Raw genomic sequence first — 21,098 nt, forward strand, 5'->3', positions numbered from 1 at the left:
TTCATCCACCTCTATCAGTTTTTGCCTCCCTATTTTAATGCTGGTCTTGACTTCTTCTCTTCTGCTGCATACTAAGATCTTGGTTTTCTTCGTGCTTATTTTCAGTTGATATCTACTCATTACCTTACCCATATTAACCAGAATATTTTTCAAATCCTTCTCTGTTTCTGCTATAACGGCTATGTCATCCGCAAATCTTAGCATGCTAATTTTTTCTTCATGGATATTCACTCCCAATTCCTTTTCTTTGATTTCATTAATGGCTTTTTCAATGTAAACGTTGAAAATTACGGGTGACAATGTACAGCCTTGTCACACTCCTTTCCTAATTCTTGCTTCTTCACAGCTGGGCGCTGATTTTATCACGGCTACTTGGTTTTTGTATAAACTGTGGATGATTCTTCTGTCATTACAAAGAACCCCAATTTCCTTTAGGATTCCAAGCATTGTGCTCCAATCCACGTTGTCATTTGCTTTCTCTAAGTCCACAAACGCAACGAATGTTGGCTTGTTCTTTTCCATTCTCTTTTCTATGAGCAGTCTTAGGGCCAATATTGCTTCCCTTGTGCCTTTGTTTTTTCTGAATCCAAATTGGTCCTCATCCAAGTACTCTTCTGCTTTTCGTTCTATTCTTCTATAGATGATCCTTGTCAGTATCTTTGATGCATGTGTAGTAAGGCTTATGGTCCTAAAATCTTCGCACATATTCGCTCTTTTCTTCTTAGGAATAGGGATTATAATGTTCCTCTCGAAATCCTTTGGTATCTCACCTGTCGTATACATTTCACTAATGATTTTGTATAGCTGGTTCAACGTCTTCTCTCCTGAATTTTTGATTAGTTCTGCAGGAATGTCATCAATGCCAGACGCTTTATTTATCCTGAGGTCTCTTACAGCCGCATCAAATTCCGATCTTAAAATTAGGGCTCCCATGTCATCGGCATCCACTTCCCTCTCGTTTTCGACAGCATTCGTTCTGAGGCGACTTCCTTTGTACAAATCTTCCAGATATTCCTTCCATCTCTTCCCTTTTTCTTCGTTTTCAATCAATAGTTCTCCGTTTTTGTCCCTAAGGTAATCACATCTTACGCCCCTTTCCTTAAAGTGGTTCCTCACTATCCTATAAGCGGCCTCTACTTTTCCATGCTTAAGATTGTTTTGCACGTCTTCACAAATGCTTTTCATCCACGTTTCTCTAGCCTTCCGCGCTTTACGACATATTTCGTTGCTTATTCTCCTGTAATGATTCTGTCCTTCCTCTGATTTCGCAGCCTTGTATTTTCTTCTTTCTTCAATGAGATCTAATACGTCCTGCATGATCCATGGTTTTTTAGTAGCGACTCTTCTTTTACCAAGAACTTCCTCAGCAACCGCCTGCAGACCACTTCCAATGGTTTTCCAACTCTATTCCATTGGTTGGTTAAACGCGCCCTCATTGAGGACATTAATGAAAATTCTCCGTGAAGAACTGAAGCCTCCTCAATGATAATGAAGTCTTCAAGGATTTAGCACTCACGTCAGATTCCAGCAAATTTCAGGCTGTCCATTTAAAATTGCTGCATGCGGATCGAAGGAGATTTGCAAGGTAAATTTATTCTCTTTAGTGATTCGAGCCAAAAGATGGTTTCAGTGACTTAGGGTGGAGTATCAACCCAGTTTAAGCCACAGGACAGCGAATTCCACAAACTAAGGGACAAGGGGAAAGGGCAGTTTCTTTCCCAATGCCACCTCGAATTACAAAGATCTTCCAAGAAATTGTTGGTTAGTTTCCGGGTTGATACCGCGTCGAATAATTTTCGGCGAAAAAAATGAGTCGACGCGGTACTAACCCGAAAACTAATCATCAATTTAATCATTGCGGAAGCCTCCATAATAATCTTCCTAGAAACTTAAAAGCATGGATGGCAAACATGCGCAAATGAAATTAGCTGAGTTTTGTTTTTTAAGTACAAGCTATCAAAGTTGGACCACTCTAATAAAGGCACTTTATTCGTTGAAATAATGAAAAATATTCACGCATTTATTCATTTCATAATAAAATTAATGAATAAAACCAGATTTCCTCATAATGGCGCCGAGAGATTCTTCACTCCCAACCCCCAATACTTTTCCTATTTTCTAGAGGTTTTTCACGACCATTTTATATTTCTGGCTAAAGTTTATTTTCCAATTTCTTCACTTCACTATAATTTTTACAGGTACACTACTGGTGAAGTCAGGTATAATCATTTTGCGAATGAACCAAGCATGTCATTCCCACCCTCCCATTCAATTGGCAATAAGGCCTAGTTCCCCTTTCATTCTGATAAATGCGCGAATTCCGAGCAATAAATATGACGGCCATGAAGTGGTGTGACTTTTCTCTCTTCCAATGCGGTGATGGAGAGGACAGGGCCAAAATGGAGGGCGCTCGCTGGATACACCCCGGGATGCTTTGCCACCTCCCTCCCTCCCTCCCCACTTATCTCTCTCACTCTCTCCGTCACCATGGATACGAGGCCACTCCCCCCTCCCGCCCCCCCACCCGCTGGGAACCAAACCCCTCCCCACAGGGATATTGCGTGGGAGGGACAGCGCGCAACACCGCCTACCGCCCAACCCGAAGACCTTCCCCCTCTGTTGCTGCCGCTGGTGGCCTACGACTACAATCAGCCGTCTCCTTGCAACGGACCCCGCACCCGCCCCCCCTGCCCTCTCTCCGCGGGGAGCGGCACGGCACCTGTAACTCCTTCCCCCTGCCTCCGTACGACGAGAAAACCATAAAGAATCGCGCCAAAGAACGTTTTTCTTACGTGGATGCGAGGACATTAAACCTTAGGGACGCGGAAGCATGCAATACATATGTATATCGTCTGCAGACTGGGATCAACAAGCGCAGTTAAAATAAATAAAATAGGAATACACCTTGGAGTGAACACAGAGTGCCACACCGCTTCAACAACGGCAAGTTTTTAGAACTACTCCAGGGTTGTAATTTTAAAGCATTATCAAAGAGACGAGTGAAACCAGAGGCCACTACAATTCCAGGATATCCCGATATCAACTATAAAAGAAAAGAAATATCTTAAGTCCTGGTTACACGGTGCATTAACCCGTACGGGTTAATGTATGAATGCGTGTCTGTTTGCATGTCTGAATTCATGGACGTTTGCGTGAACGAGGAGCATGAATGAGCGGTTACACGGTACATGCGTTCGCACAAGTTTTCACACATTTTCTCTTATCGCGAGGCGTTTAGTTTTTGTTCATTCCCTTTACAGTGCGCAAAACTTAAATTTGTAAACAGTATCATTAGGTAGGAAGCAGACGATACCTACCAGAAAAGAATTCCCTTTTCGTTGTTTCCTGTAGGACCGGGAAATTTCACATACTGGTAATATATTTGCGCTGACGTGTAAACAGTGGTGTTTATTGTAGTTGCCGAAGTTGTTTCATTTCGTGCCAGTAATATTTATTTATATTTAATATTTTTCGTTATCTCTCGCTTATTGTTATATCTCAATAGTACTCTGTTTGTTTCAAACCGTTATCAAAGTTAATACTTAGGCTGAAAAATTGTAGACGCATCTTGTTTTTTAGCCGTGTTTACTAGACATTTTTCTGTCATCTGTTTCACTGACGAGTGTAGGTGATGTATGAGAGTAGATATTTTTAATACTTTGTTCTACTTTTGTCCGGGACGGTTAATAAAGTTAAGAAGATATTTGCTGTTGATGGAAAAGATGTTGGTTTAGAGGTCTGGTCGATTTATGAATTTGCTAATGTGAGTCGTCTTTTAGTGGTGGGCCAGTGCATTCCCACCTCGGACGTATAAAAGGTAGAATTGCCGTTAATTCGTATGATGTAAATTATGTTTAAATGTATTCTATTAGTCGTATGATAGCCGTTGTATTTCACAAATGCCGTGTTGAAACCTATGTTATAACCTCATCGATTGTTTTGTTCCGGCATAATACAACCAATAAGATACCATAGGCATAAACTTGGTATGTCCGGCATACATGCAGGGATAATCTATATGATTATTAGTGTAGACACTAATGGTGAGTTTGTGGTAGGATTCAAGCACTCAACGATACAGTATAAATACGCGTTAAGAGTTACTGAATAACCCTGCAGCCCTGCAGATAACAACTATTTGTGTCGCTTCCTTTGTTTCCCAACAGGTGGCTCTGTTATCAACTTTGCGATTGCATGAACGAAATTAGAACAGGTTCCATTTTCCGTTCACGCGTTCATGCATTTGTACATTTTGGGGTGGTTACACGGTGAATTTTTCCGTTCATTCTCGCGTTCAAACATTTAGACATTAACCCGTTCGGGTTAATGCACCGTGTAACCAGGCCTTTAAGGAACGGGTTGGAATAGGAATTATTCTTTCCCACGGTCATTTATGGACTCATTAAGTCAACAAAGTAGAATACAATGTTGCTGCCATCCTATAAATCCAAAGCGTCATTTTACGTTAAGATTATCCAATTTTTAGTTACACATTTATTATTGTAAACACTACGCACCTCATGAATAATGAGGCTACTTGCGGAGCAGAAGTATGTAGGTGTTGATGTCGATTTAGAGAGCAATGGAGTACACTTTTGAGATAAAAGCGGTTGCCATATTTTATGAGCGCCATATTTTACACAAATAATCCACTCTCTTGAGTAAAATGATTATTTTGAGCTTAGATGGGACCCGCGATCTTTCTCGGCTTCGGCACTTTTCAGCCATTCCGTCAGTGACTAAGCCTCTTCACAATAAATTTCGCTGTTCGGGGTGAGTTTTGCACGCAGATCTGATTGTGAGCCTCGGTGGCGGTCATAACGCCTAGCGAAATATTCACTCGGGTTAAGCTTGTCTTGAAAGAGGAGGGCGATCGCGAGAAGAGCAAACGATTCCCAAATGCGATCTTCCTCAAACCAACGATAAAAACGTCGTCTTCCGGGCAGCCTTGCCGACATCGCTCAGGATCAGCACATCATCGGTATATTCTAAAAATCAGGTTCCAAGATCTAATATGGCAATCAAAATTTTAGAGCAAAAAGGAATTTTAATCGCGGTGTTTCGATATATATACCCTCCTCCTTCACCTAGGTGGTCTCTGATTGGTCCGGGATTTTTCCTCCTTCCTCGTCCTATTTAATGCCAGGTTCCAAGCGCTACTTAGCTGCAGTCCTCGATCTCTATTGATATTGTTGGGGTGAAGACGGATCTCCACGGCTTCTTTAGTTATACGGTCCCAATAGCCCCGTGTTCTTCGAGTTGGGCAGTTTCTTCCCAGTGGATATTGTGATTTTCCTGGACACAGTGTTCAGCAATGGCCGATTTTTCAAACTGTCCGAGTCGGAGGTGGCGTCGATGCCCCTTCACCAATGGTCCTCTCCAATATACACTTTACCACATTCGCATGGAATGCGGTAAATGCCGGCTGTCTTGAGACCAATAGGGTCCTTAGCTCGTACTAACTGATCCTGGAGTTTGCCAGGAGGAAGGTGAATGCTACGAATATTGTGTTTAGCAAGAATTGACAACGGATACAGCCAATTCCAAGTCCATAGGGCCCTTAAAAGGGCCTTTAGACAAGACAAAGGAGACAAACAAAACGAAGAACGGCCTCCAGCATCAAAAGCCATCCTGCCTTACGTCTCTACGGTCTCGGGGAAGATAGCAAGGATTCTTGCTAAACACAATATTCGTAGCATTCACCTTCCTCCTGGCAAACTCCAGGATCAGTTAGTACGAGCTAAGGACCCTATTGGTCTCAAGACAGCCGGCATTTACCGCATTCCATGCGAATGTGGTAAAGTGTATATTGGAGAGGACCATTGGTGAAGGGGCATCGACGCCACCTCCGACTCGGACAGTTTGAAAAATCGGCCATTGCTGAACACTGTGTCCAGGAAAATCACAATATCCACTGGGAAGAAACTGCCCAACTCGAAGAACACGGGGCTATTGGGACCGTATAACTAAAGAAGCCGTGGAGATCCGTCTTCACCCCAACAATATCAATAGAGATCGAGGACTGCAGCTAAGTAGCGCTTGGAACCTGGCATTAAATAGGACGAGGAAGGAGGAAAAATCCCGGACCAATCAGAGACCACCTAGGTGAAGGAGGAGGGTATATATATCGAAACACCGCGACAACGGCATCATTGCCGGTTTAGAGACTGGAAGCTTAATCCACTCTACGCATCAGATCTCTACGGACTCCGCCACCGCTTACGACCCTGCCCGTCTGGACCTTCGCCACCGACTTGACCCTGCCTTCTTGGACAACGATTTCGCCTCACGGACCACACCACGCCACAACACCTCGCTTCCATCGGGAGCAGAGACATCGCGTCACAGTCCCGTCGCTAAAGGGGCGCCCGGGGGGCCGCAGCTGACTGGGCTCGTACCTACCTTTCGAACCCGGTCACTGTGGTTATCACCTCCGGGTGGTGCCTTTGCCCAAAGCGACACGCCCAGGTTGTCTCGGCCGCTACCCCAGGCACTAGAGTCTAACTCATTGCACGCCTGGGGGACACGGTCGGGTCCCCTCGTTAGGGTGTTAGGCCCCAAACAAGCCCTCCCTGTCCTCCCCAACGAGCCATCTGGCCGCCATGGAATCCATGGCGGCCCATGCAACCTCCGGCTCCACACCAGCAGCACCTCGGCCAACCGGCTCTAACACCAAGGCACCATTTGGCGGACATTCGACGCTCTACAGCGCCCGGATGGCAGCCCAGGACCTGCCCCATGGACAGGGCAACCAGATGCCACCATCGCACAAACCCTCCGACTCACGAGGCTCCGTAGAAACGGGGGAAACCTCAACGGCCCTCTTAAGGTCCTTATCATCGGCCCTCTTTAGGGCCTCAAACGCGGCAAACGCTTCCCAGGTGGAAGAAATGGACCACGATGAGTCCCACGCATCATCCGGGTCATCAACGGCCCTCTTAAGGCCCTCGTCAACTCCATCAGGAGCATTTATCATGAAAAAAACCCGCAAAAGGGGGGCAAACTCGCCTCCAACCGTGCTTTCTAAAGCCTCTTTCACACTATTAGAGATGTCATGAACAAGGAACGTTGAACAAGTCGTCTTGAACGCTAAATGAAGATTCAAGACCATTCGAGACGGTCTTTCAAGAGTGATTGTTCAACACACATTGAATCGAGTTGAACGTTCTTTCAGACTGTTCCAGAAAGCTTGAATTGACTTGAATACCGATAGTCAACATGATCGACAAAGGAAAAACGTATAGCGTTCTATTCTCTGATAAAGCGCGTAGAAACCCGTACTCATAACAACGTTTTGATATCATCATTTGATACATCATTACAATTATTAAATCTGGTTTTGCGTCCGACGATGGATAATGACAACGCAAATATAGCAAGAGTGGCATTTTGCGTAGGAGTAGTGGCAGCAGTACTGCAAGGTCGGAGGAGAAATCGTCGAAGGCTTTGGTCAAGAGAATGGCTAAGCCGGAGGTATGCCGCTGGTAGCATGAGCTTGCTGTACCGGGAATTGGAAACGGAGGATCCGGAATCTTTCACCAACTTCCTCCGGATGGATAACAACAATTTTAGAGAGTTACAGGAGTTGGTGTCGCCTCTCATATCTAAAAGAGACACAATTTTACGGGAATGTATCTCGGCAAAACATAGGTTGGCGGTGACTCTGAGATTTTTAGCCACTGGGGACTGGGGTCTTACAAAAGTCTACAGTACTCCACGAGGATTGGCTAAAATTCTATAAGTTAAGATTCAGAAACCAAAGTTTATTCCAGAACTTCTTCAAATTAAGTTAGTTTGCAACCTTGTCAGAAATTGAATAATAATAATAATTGAACAACTAATATAGCTTACGTACTACCTGATGTTATACGATTATTTGGTATGATAGTAGAAACAAATTCTTAAATCATGCAATATACTCAAGATTTTTTAACTAATGGCCATTGAGGGTTGAAGAAATGACCAAACAACAGTGATTCCACCAAGCAAATTATATAATTAACAACAATTTTACAATAAAATTCAATGTAACAAAATGTAAATTAAAATTATAAAATAAAAAACATACAAAAATAGTTAACTTTCATTCTCATCATCTTTAGCTCTCATTACTATATCAAAAATTTTCTGCATTGCAGCTTTCTGTTTTTTTTCGTCACTAATATCGGCAATTTCTTGCCCTACAAACAGGCCGAATTTTTCAAATTTTGTGTTTTTCCGCAGTGTCCCTTGCTCAAGGGCTGACGAAGCCTTTGAGAGGAAGGTAGTTATGTCTGCTTCCCCAGTCCTTCTCCTCTTGGGGGTCGGTACTCCTCTTGATGACCCGCTTCTTGAGGAGATGTTGCAGTGGTCAGCGCTGGCAGAGGTGGACTCTTCACTGAGTAAGGGGACTGGGATGGTACCAATTTCATGCTGCTCTTCTGCCGTGACATCTGATAACTCTCCTGATTGTATTTCAATGGGCGTTTCCTACAGACAAAAAAATTAATGTAATGTTCAGAAGTGCAAAGAAGTCCCTTCGTGAATTCAAGTGTAGCTAAAACATAAATATCGCAGAAGTAACTGCGTTGAAGTGGGCACCCAACGTAAGATCACAAATTTCCGTAAACAGTAAACCAAAATAGATGATCAACAATGGTAAATAACGGAGTCAATGGACGATCTCAAACAATAGACTCGTTCCAAACATGCCCCTTGAATTTGACTTTTCATGTTATTACTTCATGCCAGAAGCAAACAATGCACATTCCAGCAAAACAAATTATACGTAATAAAGACGAATTTATTTGCAAGTGTCATCGGCATACCTTGTTAAGCTCCACGGGATCCAAGTTTGATACGCTCTTCCTGGGTGCCGTATGCCTTTCAAGGAAACTTAAATTGTTGTAGCACCACAATTTTGGCCTTACAACCTCTTCCACTCCTGCTCCACTCTTCTTCGACCTGATTAATTTGTTTTTTTCAGCCATGTATTGTGTGCGGAGGCCATTTATCTTCGTTTTCACTTCCTCCGATGTGGTACCAGGTCGAAACTGTTGGGAGTATCGAGTACACATATATTTTAAAAGACCATATCGGCGGTAACCACAAAATAATTCTTTGTGGATTCATTGAAACCTCGTATTACAAAAAACTCAATATAAAGGCCACTAGGGGACCACCACTTATCTAAATAAAAACATATCCAACACCATTTGAACGAAACAAGCCCTAGCTCCAGAAATGTATATTTGTGAATGAAATTATAATTTTAAGGAAATAAACGTACAAAATATTATCACGACAATTATCGAAGCATTCCGATATCACATATAATATATACGTAATATATATTTATATAAATATTGCATTAGTTAATATCTTCACGAGGTAGGTATAGGTCAAGGTTAACCAAAACAATTATAATTATAATTTTACTTACAGGCAACAAATTAGTGGCTATGTCTTGCAGCGCCGAACTTCTCTTCTGCTTCAAGTGGTAATCTGGGGAGCTTACTTCGTACAAACACCTTTTTTCCTCGTAAAAACTAATGAGGGCTTCCACAGCGTTCCTCTCCCAAACGGCCATGATGTCAATAGTTATCTCCAAGGTCGCGTTGGCAAGGCTCGGAAAGTTATGTATCGTTCACTGATTGGTCGAAACGCTTCAATACCATTCGAGATTCAATAGAAATTAGAACCGTTCAAGACAAGACGTATTTGATGGAAACGAAGTGATTCAAGAGCATTCAAGACCAAATGTCCGCAGTCATGACGATTGACATGACGTCATATAGATTCGATAAAGATTGTTCAACGAGTCTCGAACGTAATTTGACGAGAATTTGACAGTGTGAAACCCCCTTAAGCACCCGGTGTCAACCTCAAACAGGTTCACGCCAATTCAGCCGCAGGAAGATGATAGGACAGCTCCAATCATCCCAGATACCGCCCCAGAAGCGAACGGAAAACCACAACGGGCACCTGCCCGGCGCCGCCCGCCGGCGATTATGATATATAGCATATCTAACTACAGAGAATCCATGGCCCTCATTAAGTCGGTCTGCAAAGGTGAATTCACGGCAGATATCAGAAAGAATTTCACCAGAATCCTAGTGGACACCCCAGAGGACCACGCCGCCGTAATGGCCTTGCTCAAAAAAGAGGAAGCTGAATCAAGCAGCTGGCCGTTGAGGGAAGACAAGCTAACTTCCTTCCTCATCAGGAATCTAGAAGCAGACTTCGACATTGAGTACCTACGGGAACTCTTCGAGGCAGAAGGGGTCCCAGTCACATCCCTCAGAACCATCCGTGCACGAAACGGAGAAAAGAAAGATCTACATCAGCTCACCGTCCGTCCCACTGAAGAGTGGCCGGCGAAGCGCATTGGCAAACTCAAGAAGGTTGGCTTCGTAAAATTCTATCTTAAGCCATACCAACACGACAGACCACAGATGTGTTTCAACTGTAACAGGTTCGGGCACTCAAGCACTTACTGCACAGCGACTCCACGATGCTGGAAATGCGCCGGAGATCATTATGGCACAAAATGCACCCCCGCCAAAGAGGAGCCAGCAACATGCTGTAACTGCAAGGGAAACCACCCGGCCATGTCACGGAAATGTCCCGTGTTTAAGAAGCACCTCGAGCGCATGCGCAAGCAACGAGGCCCACAACAAACCACCCAGGAACAACCCAAAGCTCCTCAACCCACTGAAATCGCTCCAACGGCCCCGCCACAAAAGACAGCAGCACAATTCCCCAGCCTTGGCCGTCAAAACCCATGGGGAACGGGATTACAAAATCCAACATCTCGCCCTAGAAACGCCCAGCGCCAACGACTGGACGTAAATATTCCGAACCAGGACCCAGCCCAACAGCCATCTGCCTCTGCAATTCCTCCGCCTCCAACGAACTATACTCCTGATCTGGACAACCTGGATCTTGGCTCCATCTTAAAACAACTGCTGGCGATCTCCTTACAGACGCAGCAACAATTACAGCTTCAGACGAGTCTCCTCACGAAGATGCTCGAAAAACTGGCGGCCCCTTCCGTTCCCTGAACGGAGAGCAACGCTGCCCCGCCTCATAGTAGCTCTGTGGAACGCAAATGGAGGTTTGCAATGGAAATCTGCAGAGCTGCTAACATTTCTGAAAACTCACGCAGTAGACGTAGTCCTCGTCACAGAAACAAAACTACATCCATGGAAACACTGGCGCCTTCCAGGATACACCATCATCAGGAACGACAGAGAACCCAAACCACCAGAATATAACGCAGCAGGGGGAACGGCCGTTCTCCTTAAAGATGGCCTTAAAGGCAACGAAATCAGTCTCCAAGACACTGCCCCACTTGAAGTCACGGCTGTAAAACTTGACACGCCGTCCGGCCCCTTCCAAATTGCAGCGGTTTACCACAAACCTGGAAAAACCTTCCCTGCAGAAAGCTACGCAGCATTATTCCCAGACAACATGCCGGCACTGATAGGAGGTGACTTTAACGCAAAACACGGCTCCTGGCATTCTGTTTCTCCAAACCCAAGAGGAGACAAACTCCGAAAATGGCTAAATGTAAAGAAACTTCGGGCGCTTGGACCAAGGCAGCCGACGCACTTCCACACAAATGGAACATCAGATGTCCTGGACATATTTCTACTTACGGAAACCAACATGTCCCTCTCCTGTCACACCACAACAGCTCTAGAAAGCGACCATCTCCCGGTCCTCCTCTATATCGGGCTGAGACCTACCCGGATGCCACCACCACTGCACAGAAGCTTCTGTAGAGCGGACTGGCCAGCCTACCGGCAACGCATTATCGACCTGCTACCACCATCAAAACCAGACCTGGGCGAACCCGATCAAGTAGACGAAGCAGTCTCCCTGATAACAACCGCAATAACTTCTGCCGCAAATGCCTGCATTCCTCTCACCAGACATCAAGTCCCTGACTACCTCTCCCTGCCCACCAGCATAACAAAAGTCATCCACAAGAAAAACGCAGCCCGGAGACGTTTCCAAAAGCACCAAAACCCCGATACCAAACGCCTCTACCAAACCCTCAAAAGAAACGTTGCGGCAGAAGTTCGCGAATTCCGCCAGAAAGCCTGGAACAATAAACTTGCGTCCCTGAACCAAGAAGATGGCAGCATCTGGAAAATGGCCCGCTCCCTGCAGAGCAAACATGTCCGGACTCCACTTATAAAAACACCAAACGGCCAGGCCTGCAGCGATGCGGAAAAAGCCGAAGCAGCGGCAGACTATCTGGAGAACGCCTTCAAGCCAAACCCCCAAACACCCGACACAGCGGATCTCCAACTCCTCACGGAGCAGACTCCACATCCGCCAGCAACAGAAGAAAATCCGCCAAACATCTCCACTCAGGAAGTAATTGCGGTAATAAAATCACTGCCTTCAAAGAAGTCGCCAGGACCGGACGCCATTCGACACGAGCACCTGAAGCAACTTCCCATCGGAGCTGCATCTTTCCTAGCAATCATATTCTCCGCCTGCATCAGACTTGGCTACTTCCCAGCAGCATGGAAGAAGGCTAAAATCATATGCCTACCAAAACCAGGAAAGCCGCCCTCGAAAGTCGACAGCTATAGACCAATTTCTCTCCTAGACAATTTGGGAAAACTCCTAGAGAAATTAATGCTGCCACACTTGCTAAAATTCTTAGCAGACAAAAACATCTTGCCATCATTCCAATTTGGGTTCAGGAGGGATCACTCAACGCTCCATGCTCTACTCCACGCGACGAGCTTCATTTCCAGCGCCCTAAATTCCAAACAGGTGTGTGCGGCAGCATTTTTAGATGTGTCAAAAGCGTTTGACAAGGTTTGGCACAACGGACTCATCTGGAAGCTTCAAAACCTCGGCTTCCCTGAATGGCAGCAACAACTCCTTCGCAGCTTTCTGGAATCCCGATCCTTCAGAGTCTCCTGGAGAGGAGAGCCATCATCTGAACGCACAATAGGAGCCGGTGTCCCACAGGGCTCCGTCCTGGCCCCTCATCTGTACTCCGTCTACACATCCGACTTCCCCCGAGATCATGGATGGAACACCACCGTCAGCTTATACGCTGACGACACCGCCATCCTAAGCAAATCATATTCCATGACAGGCGCTGCTAAACGTCTCCAGACTGCACTCAAAACGGCTGAAAATTGGTGCAACAAGTGGCGCACTGCACTAAACGCGACAAAAACTCAAACAGTCCTATTTCGCGGAAGAAAACGGCCCGCCAAAGTCCCCGAGCTACGCCTCCTGAAACAAACTATCCCGTGGAAGACACACGCCTCATACCTAGGTGTCGAGCTCGAGGAAAAGCTCAGATACCACCGCCACGTCGCAAACATCCTGCAGAAGATACGCGCAGCACAAATCACACTCAGAACCCTACTGACTTCGGAGGACATCTACCTAAAAGACCGCCTCAGAATATATAGGGCAATATTCATACCCCGCCTACTCTACGCCTCACCCATATGGTCCGGCTCCATAACAAAGAGAGACAAACTCCAGCTAGAAATTCGCATCCGCAAAATATTAAGAACCATCCTGAAGATCCCGCCCCGTTTAGGAAACGACTACCTGCACGAGATTGCTGAGGAGCCAACCCTGACCTCAAGGATGAGAGAAGAGGCACTCAAGTTCTACGAGAAAGCAGCCCACAGCACAGTCCCAATTATAAAAAGCTTATCAAACGACGTCCCACAATGGTGGGACACCTACAGGCGGCCAATTTCGGCAACGAACCTGGCCGAACACCAGCCCCCTACGAGAGATTAATTTTCCAAAGAAATTAATCACCAGCGCGGCAAGCCGCGTACAAACCAGCAGCAACGGCTGAGAGCCCGAAGGGCGGAAAGCTGAAACCCGTTCCAAGAGAGAACGGGCACATCCTCACTTGCGGTCGGCATCATTAGCCCTGAGGATGTTGGGAAAGTCTCCCAACGAAACGTCGGCCTACACCATGCAGACCCTGACCCGGTTGGAAACCCGAGAAGCTTTCATCCCGTCCAAGTGTTGGTCCCCACACCCATCTCGAAGAGATCCCTCGTCCAACAGTTGGATCCCACAGCCAACTCGATGGAAAGGGCGACTAATATCGCTTCTGCGTCAATCATCGCCATAGCGACGGACTCCCAAACAGTTCTTATTATAAACAACTCGTAAGTGCACACGTTTGGCGCGCTTGGAGGTAAGTAAATGGGTTTTAAGTTTCCTCTTGCAAGTGAGAAAATATTGCCATTTCCAATTTTAATACTTCTTTTTATACTCTTAGAGCACTTAAAGACGAGATGATAACCGATATGGATAACCGAGCTAAGGATTTTCTTGATGCTTGGGGCCTGAACTGTCTCGTGGAAAAATTTACCGGTGAGTTTGGCTATCGTGTTTCGTTTTTATGCGGAACTCTTATATTATTTCACCGTTCAAGATTTTATCTTTTGGGTTGATGTTATCCTTAGGTAGGATATTGTATTTTTTAAACCTTACGTTTCCTCGAAAATAACTCCGGTCAATTTTCGATGACTACCCGTATGAATTACGCATTTCGTTTCTAATAAAACGAATGCATTTTAACTTAATTAATGTGTACCACAGTATCATTAGTTCTGAATGAAATGTTTGTATTCTCATTTAATCCATTGATGAAAAGTTTCAAGTAGTTTTCCATTAGATTTCAATTTCAATTGGATTGAATTGCAAGTTCATGCACACCGGATAACCTGAGTTCCACTGTACAAAGAGAAATGCAGATACTTATGCACTAATTATGCGAACGACTCTACCCTAAATGTATATAATATCAAAGTGTAATATCAGACACTAGCTTCTTCCAGAGACCTCTTTATTCATTTCATATCACAATTTCTTATTCTCCTCTCCTTCCTTCCAGCTCATATGTAAATGGCTTCCCTCTCAACAATTCCCTCTCTCGTTTCAACAACTCCAAAGAGTATGTGCACTCGGGAGGAATACGACTGAAATGCAGTTTATTCGATAAAGTGTATCGTAAATATCATTACTTTCGATTAACAGCATTAATTGTTGCTTAGTTGGTTTAATAATTACTATTTAATATGCATTGTTTTCGCAACGATATTAGGCAGACGAAAACGCTCATCTATTGGCTCCTCGGTATGTGACGTCATTCTGGTCTATCTCATCAGCGTGCAAGGTGTTTATCGTGTTATGATCGTGTTTATGATTCAATAAACTACGTGTGCATTGGAAAAAGTTGGTGGATCTGATCTGTGTAATGGGAAATACGTTTAAGTGCTTATCGTGGAATCAGGTTTCGTGAGGGTTTCTTCAAATAATATCCCGAAGGTGGATGCTTCAATGATTGACCGTGCTGATTATGTTGGACTATACCTACATGCCTCGGCTCGAAGTTTTAATGTTGAACTGGAGCTTTTTTGTTGTCTTGTCTCATTCATAATAAAGAGAAATGGACGAAAAACCTCATCGGAAATTAGGTCTAACATAAGTGAATTAAGTAAGATTGTTTACACTAGGTAATTGGCCAAAAGTTTGTTAGCACGATTCGAGGGTTTACGGAAGGAAAAGTGCCGGTAGGTAGATAACTATCGATATTTGTATTATTGTCATTTCAAATACCGATCATAATTTAATTTACCTATTTAACTATTTTCTATTCTATTATTATTTAACCTACTGACCCGCGAAAAATAATTTTTCATGTTCAGTTATGGCCCGTGGTGACTGGATGAATATCCATGGTTAATTATTAAACTGCCGTTACTGAGCTGGGTTCTTCTTCTTCTGGGCTATTTAAGGTTTTAAACGTAAGCACAAATAACTGAAGTTACATTTTGGTCCAGTTTAAGCAGTAATCTGATCTTAATTTCTAAAAAAAAGCACTTTCAGTCGACGTATTTGTTCTTTCGTGGAATTAATGTATTCAAAAGCAGAGTTCTGATTATCTCAATGTTTCTACAAGTTATTTTCAGTTCGCTAACATAGATATGTCAGTCAGATGTACATTTTCTTGGTTGAGGTGTATGAATAGCATTTGTGAGGTATGTCTAAAAATTGGTTATTGAAAACTTGGTCCGGATGAATGACGGAAATCTCTCGGGCTGGAAATCAAATGTTTGATAGTTAGATCAGACGATTACTTTTCATTCATTCGGTTTCAATATGCTTCTCGAAGCATTTGTTAGCACAATTTAATAATTGGTTCATTTTATATTTCTTCACAGCATAAGTTTATTGGTTTTCAAGGTACAAGTGTCTTCTTATGACCGGTTGTGCTATCCATTAAGCGAGGAATCCCTGCGCGCGGTGCATTTCCAAAAAGTAGTCCCGACTTGTGATACGTAATAATGAGCTTATTTCACATTCGATTTAGAAAATATTAGCATCACTGTGTTTGGAATTAAATGACAAACATTTTGAATACCCAAACTATCACTTTTTATCGAAAATTAATTTTCCGTTTTTTAGTTAGTAGTACGGGTACAGTTACTAAGTTAGTTACTAATTAGTGACTTAGTTTTCACGAATTAAGTCGTACTATTTTCAAGGATCATCACTGTTTAAGTGTCTCTTAATTTTAATGTCACTATAAATCTGCAAACGAACGCAAATGCGAGAACCGAGGAGTAAGAAATACGATTAGGTAGTTCGAGGTAGAAAAGTTGATAGTCTTGTCGTCAGCGTAACCGAGAAACAAATGAATTAAAAGATGTAGATGATGGCATGTACACACTTTAAATCTAGTTCATAAGGCATTCCATGGCTTCTTTCCAAACTCAGTATACGCTGTAGAGGGGCTCACCCTAAAGAACAAGGAATGTCTGAGAACACGTCGAACAAAATGACGTCACAGCCTTGAGAATATGGCCGACTGGTGTTTCAGCGCATCATTAATTTTGCAAATTTTAATAATTAATATCTCGCTTAAAAAGTACCTCTCTATTCTCGGAATTTAGCCTAATTGAGGTGTAAATTCTTTTTTAAGATCACTTCCCAAAAATGTGCACATACTCTATTGGCAACAATCCAAATATAAACATCAAATAAATAATAGGAATCAAAACATAAACATAATATCAAACGTTACAATGCGTATGAACTGCAATATAGAGCTGTGTATCACGAAATTTAGAACTCAAATCGAGGATATATAGACCTATATACTATGGTATCCATATTACAAGGTGTAACATACCACAGAATTTTTAAATAATTTTTCTCCTGATCTAGCTATTCTTGATGTTTACATGTCAAGAAGTTACGGCTGATTTATGTACTGTATAAATAGCTTAAGTTATGAGTAGAAAGTAGCTTCCTTTTCATTTAAAACGTTGGTAACTAATTGCAAAAGAGTATAACCAATAAACATAAAGGCTAGTTTAATTATGTAAATATTTTATATATTTATTTCAGTTCCTTAGTGGAAGATTGTGAGGTGTTGATGGACACTGTGAACTTATAGGAAAATTCCTTGTGAGTTTGTGTCAGTTTGCCTTGAGGTGCCTTGGGTGAAAAGGAAGTTCACTCGTTACCGAAGTGGAAAATGTGTTGCAGTTGGTTTCGACGATTTCAGCCTTCCTGAATTTGGAAAAGTGGACAGAATAATTTCCAACGAAAATGATTGAGTGTTTCGTCTACAAAGCTCTGCACACCTTGGATTTCGACAATTTTTTTATGTTTACGAAGTTCTTGAAACCAGCATAGTAAACTACATCAATGTTGAAAACTTAATATCTTTTCAGCCTGTAATTTATGTGAGAATGCCGGACTATTGCAGCAGAATTGTATGCAGCCTTCAGATATTGTGTAACAAAATGTTTCACCTGAAAATTTGATTCTTTTTAAAAAGTTGCCTTATTTTTTAATATATACGTTTTATTAAAGACCACTGCTTTCTTATATCATTTAACCTATTTGCATTATTTATGGCATTCAATTCCTCATGATAGTGATCCGAGGTGAGTAAGTCTTCAAGGTAACAAGTTGCAGTAAAAATTATGAACCCCAAAATTTACTCTAAGTAAACATTTTATTTTTAAAAAGTGCATTTTCTGACTCTAATGTTCGTCGGAAGTGGCGGAATTAGTACCACGAAAGGATATTATAATGTTACTTTCAAATGGTGGCACTATTAATAATATGAAATATTACCCATTCATTAAACGCTTCGGTAACAATTTCGCAAGGTTGAGGCATCCAATATAGATGGACGTAAGACCCAACGACGCTGACTGTGGTATCCAACTATCTACATCTATCTATCTACAAATTACCCTGCGAGCCACCTCTAGGGTGTTTGGCAGGGGGTGATCAATCACCAGCATGCAGCATGCATTTGGACTCCCACATGCACACCACACCGTCCAAGAAACGTCCCGTATAATAACAAACTATACTACTATATGCTGTTAGAAATAGAATATAGAATAGAAATTCAGAAACATGCAGTAAGTTTTACATAGAACACGCAGTTAAAGGCAGTTGAATCCGTGAAATATCTAGGGGTTAGACTCAATAATGATCTATCGTAGAATAAACATATTCGAGAAATAACGATTTGGTTGTCACAACCATTTCTCACCCAGCCATTTAAAATGGCTCCCTCATCCAACTAACTGGATGGGGCCATAGCAACCATTTAAATTGGATGTGGGATCCAACTATTGGATACAACAGCCAATTTTTTCTTTCAGTGTATGCTTACCAAATAATGATTCCCCACATACAATGACAAACTCAAACAACACGCCCAATTTTGAGACAAATAATGCTGCTTTTATGTATCGCAAAAGCATTCCTTGCAATTATAACTTTATAGATATGAGTAATTTTAAATCAATTTTTAATCGTAGCAGTAATTAATCGTGTTGAGAACTCTGGAAATTTTGGTACAATACGAATGAAAAATAATGAAAGGAGAGGTAAGTAACCGGAAGCATATTATTGCAGTCCATAGTTATACTTAATAATTGAAATACCATACATCATTAACTACATTTGAATCAATCAATCTGATATCTTTAAGTGATTAGTTGTTAAATATTTTGATAAAATGCTGTCACAGATAATTTTTTCATTGAAATTTAATTTTAAAAAATACCACACAATAGAGAAAGCTGATAATATGAACTATTCGAGGGCTCTTCAAATTCTGCTGCAGGCAAAATCGAGGAAAGTAATGCAAAGTTAGTCGCTCTTCTATATAAACGGAGCTCTCTCTCTCTCTTTTCTGTAAATATTTCATTTAGGATTAAAAAGCTTACGGGTACAATTACGAGCGATTCGGAATTTTGGTGTGTTTGAATCACTCGTAAAAATTTCACTCGTAAAAACCCTTCGTAATTATCTGACTCGGTAGCCATCGGTCGAGATGATTACGAAGGATTGACTACGATGGATACCAAGTAAACAATATGGCGGACTTCATGATGTTAATGTACGCACATGAGAATTTTGATGCCGAGGATTTAATTGATGAGAGAACACAGCGTAATTTCAGGAGAAGAGGAGTCGCCTTTGAACTGAGTGAAAAGGAATACAGAAGCCTTTTTCGCCTCAATGAACGCTGAACGCAAAATCTGATTGACGCCATACATCTCCGAAGCTTCACGGACATCAGCTGTAAAGCCCGTATGACACTTGCCAATTTATTGGCCAATCCATTGGATATTGGATTGTGTACCCACTGACACACGCCAATTTCTAGCCCAATCTCAGTTTCACAATATTGGGCACAATTTCTTGGCCAATCTACAATTTAGAACAGGTTCTATTTTCTCGAGGCCAATCTCCAATCAGAACTCAGTCTTGTCGACTCCTAGTGGCCAAAACTAGAAGCTCTTTGCAAAACATTTCACCTCGGAATTTTAATATCATATATAAAAACTTTACAAGCATAGCAACCCATGAAATAGCTCAAATAATTAATGTGTACTTTGAGAGAATATAAATTCACAAACATCAACTGTCTAAAGTGGGTAATTCGGAAATAACATTTCGGATATTTAATGAATAAAAACGTCGTGTTTCTCCTCGATAGCGTCTATATTTTGTTTATTTTACAATTATTAAACTATTTTTCATGATTTGAGCGCTAAAGTTTCGGGTGAAAGTCCCAATTGATGACACAATCTCTGTTTATTCGATGAACATATTCCAGCCAAAACGAGCCGCTACGTTATCTTGGCTCACCTATGAGATCACCATATTGCCTATCTCTCATCATTCAAGGAACTCACCCGAATGAAATTTCGAGCAATTCGAGAATATCTTTGCAGCCCCTCGAAATAGTTATTAAATTTACAATTATTATGCCACCTCCCATTCTGTAGCTCATTGGCAATTAACCTGCGTCTTGAGATGCTTTTTTGTCATTTTGTGTTATGTGGCGTTCTCTAGTGGGGTATTAGAACACTATAACGGCCAATATTGGTGTAAATATTGGTACGTGTCATACGATGCGTAAAGCCCAATATTTTTACCAATATTGGGCCAATTTATTGGCCAATAAATTGGCAAGTGTCATACGGGCTTAAGTTATGTAAACAAAGTAAGTACACATGTTTCATGTATGAATATTTATTTTTTTATTCATAGAAATTTTACAGCGATTTCTGCTGGTGATCCAACGTTAAATAAGATTTGAAACGCGAAGAAGTCTAACTTTATTACCGCTGATCATGACATTAATTTTAAATCGGTGTATTTGAATTTGCCCCCAAAACAAATACACCGATGCGCGCAAAGCGCGTACAATGTAAATACGTTCACTCGTTGTTTTCTCAACATTTTCATTTCTGCAGGGAGGGTTATGTGGTGGAGAGTCAACTTCTGGTTGTTGAGAAGCAAATTATGCCTTGCTGGAATGATTATTTACTCAAACTCGATAAGTGCAATTGAATTGTTTTACCGCTCATCCTAAATAATTCGTTTAAAAGTGTTTTAACAGTGCTAATGTCCTTCCGTTACCGTATTTCGCTATTCTAGGATAAGTTTATTCATTGTTCTTCAAGTTAGGCTTTGAACTTCCGTATGAGAACGGTAGTTTTGCGAAAAGTATCCTCGGTCATTAGTTTCTTTTGACCGGACGTTGATTACTATAGTTT

At 42.3% G+C, this 21,098-nt stretch overlaps 2 protein-coding genes and 1 long non-coding RNA gene across 6 annotated transcripts in view; 1 reads left to right on the forward strand and 2 right to left on the reverse strand.

The window, feature by feature from the left end:
* LOC124164351 overlaps positions 1-21,098 on the reverse strand; it is a 239,991-nt gene that overhangs the window by 92,728 nt on the left and 126,165 nt on the right. The window lies entirely within an intron of this gene.
* On the reverse strand, positions 7,721-9,842 carry LOC124164349. The gene is made up of 3 exons (XM_046541635.1): positions 9,422-9,842; positions 8,808-9,032; positions 7,721-8,469 (listed from the first exon to the last, which is right to left on the reverse strand). Exons 1-3 carry the CDS (start codon positions 9,566-9,568, stop codon positions 8,077-8,079), a joined length of 765 nt encoding a protein of 254 aa, XP_046397591.1. The 5' UTR covers positions 9,569-9,842; the 3' UTR covers positions 7,721-8,076.
* Positions 13,970-17,761, forward strand: LOC124164353. The gene is made up of 3 exons (XR_006866044.1): positions 13,970-14,185; positions 14,270-14,364; positions 17,407-17,761. It is a non-coding gene; the product is annotated as an uncharacterized LOC124164353 (long non-coding RNA).

The sequence above is a fragment of the Ischnura elegans genome, chromosome 8 (genome assembly GCF_921293095.1).
Source record: "Ischnura elegans chromosome 8, ioIscEleg1.1, whole genome shotgun sequence".
Classification (NCBI taxonomy): Eukaryota; Metazoa; Arthropoda; class Insecta; order Odonata; family Coenagrionidae; genus Ischnura; species Ischnura elegans.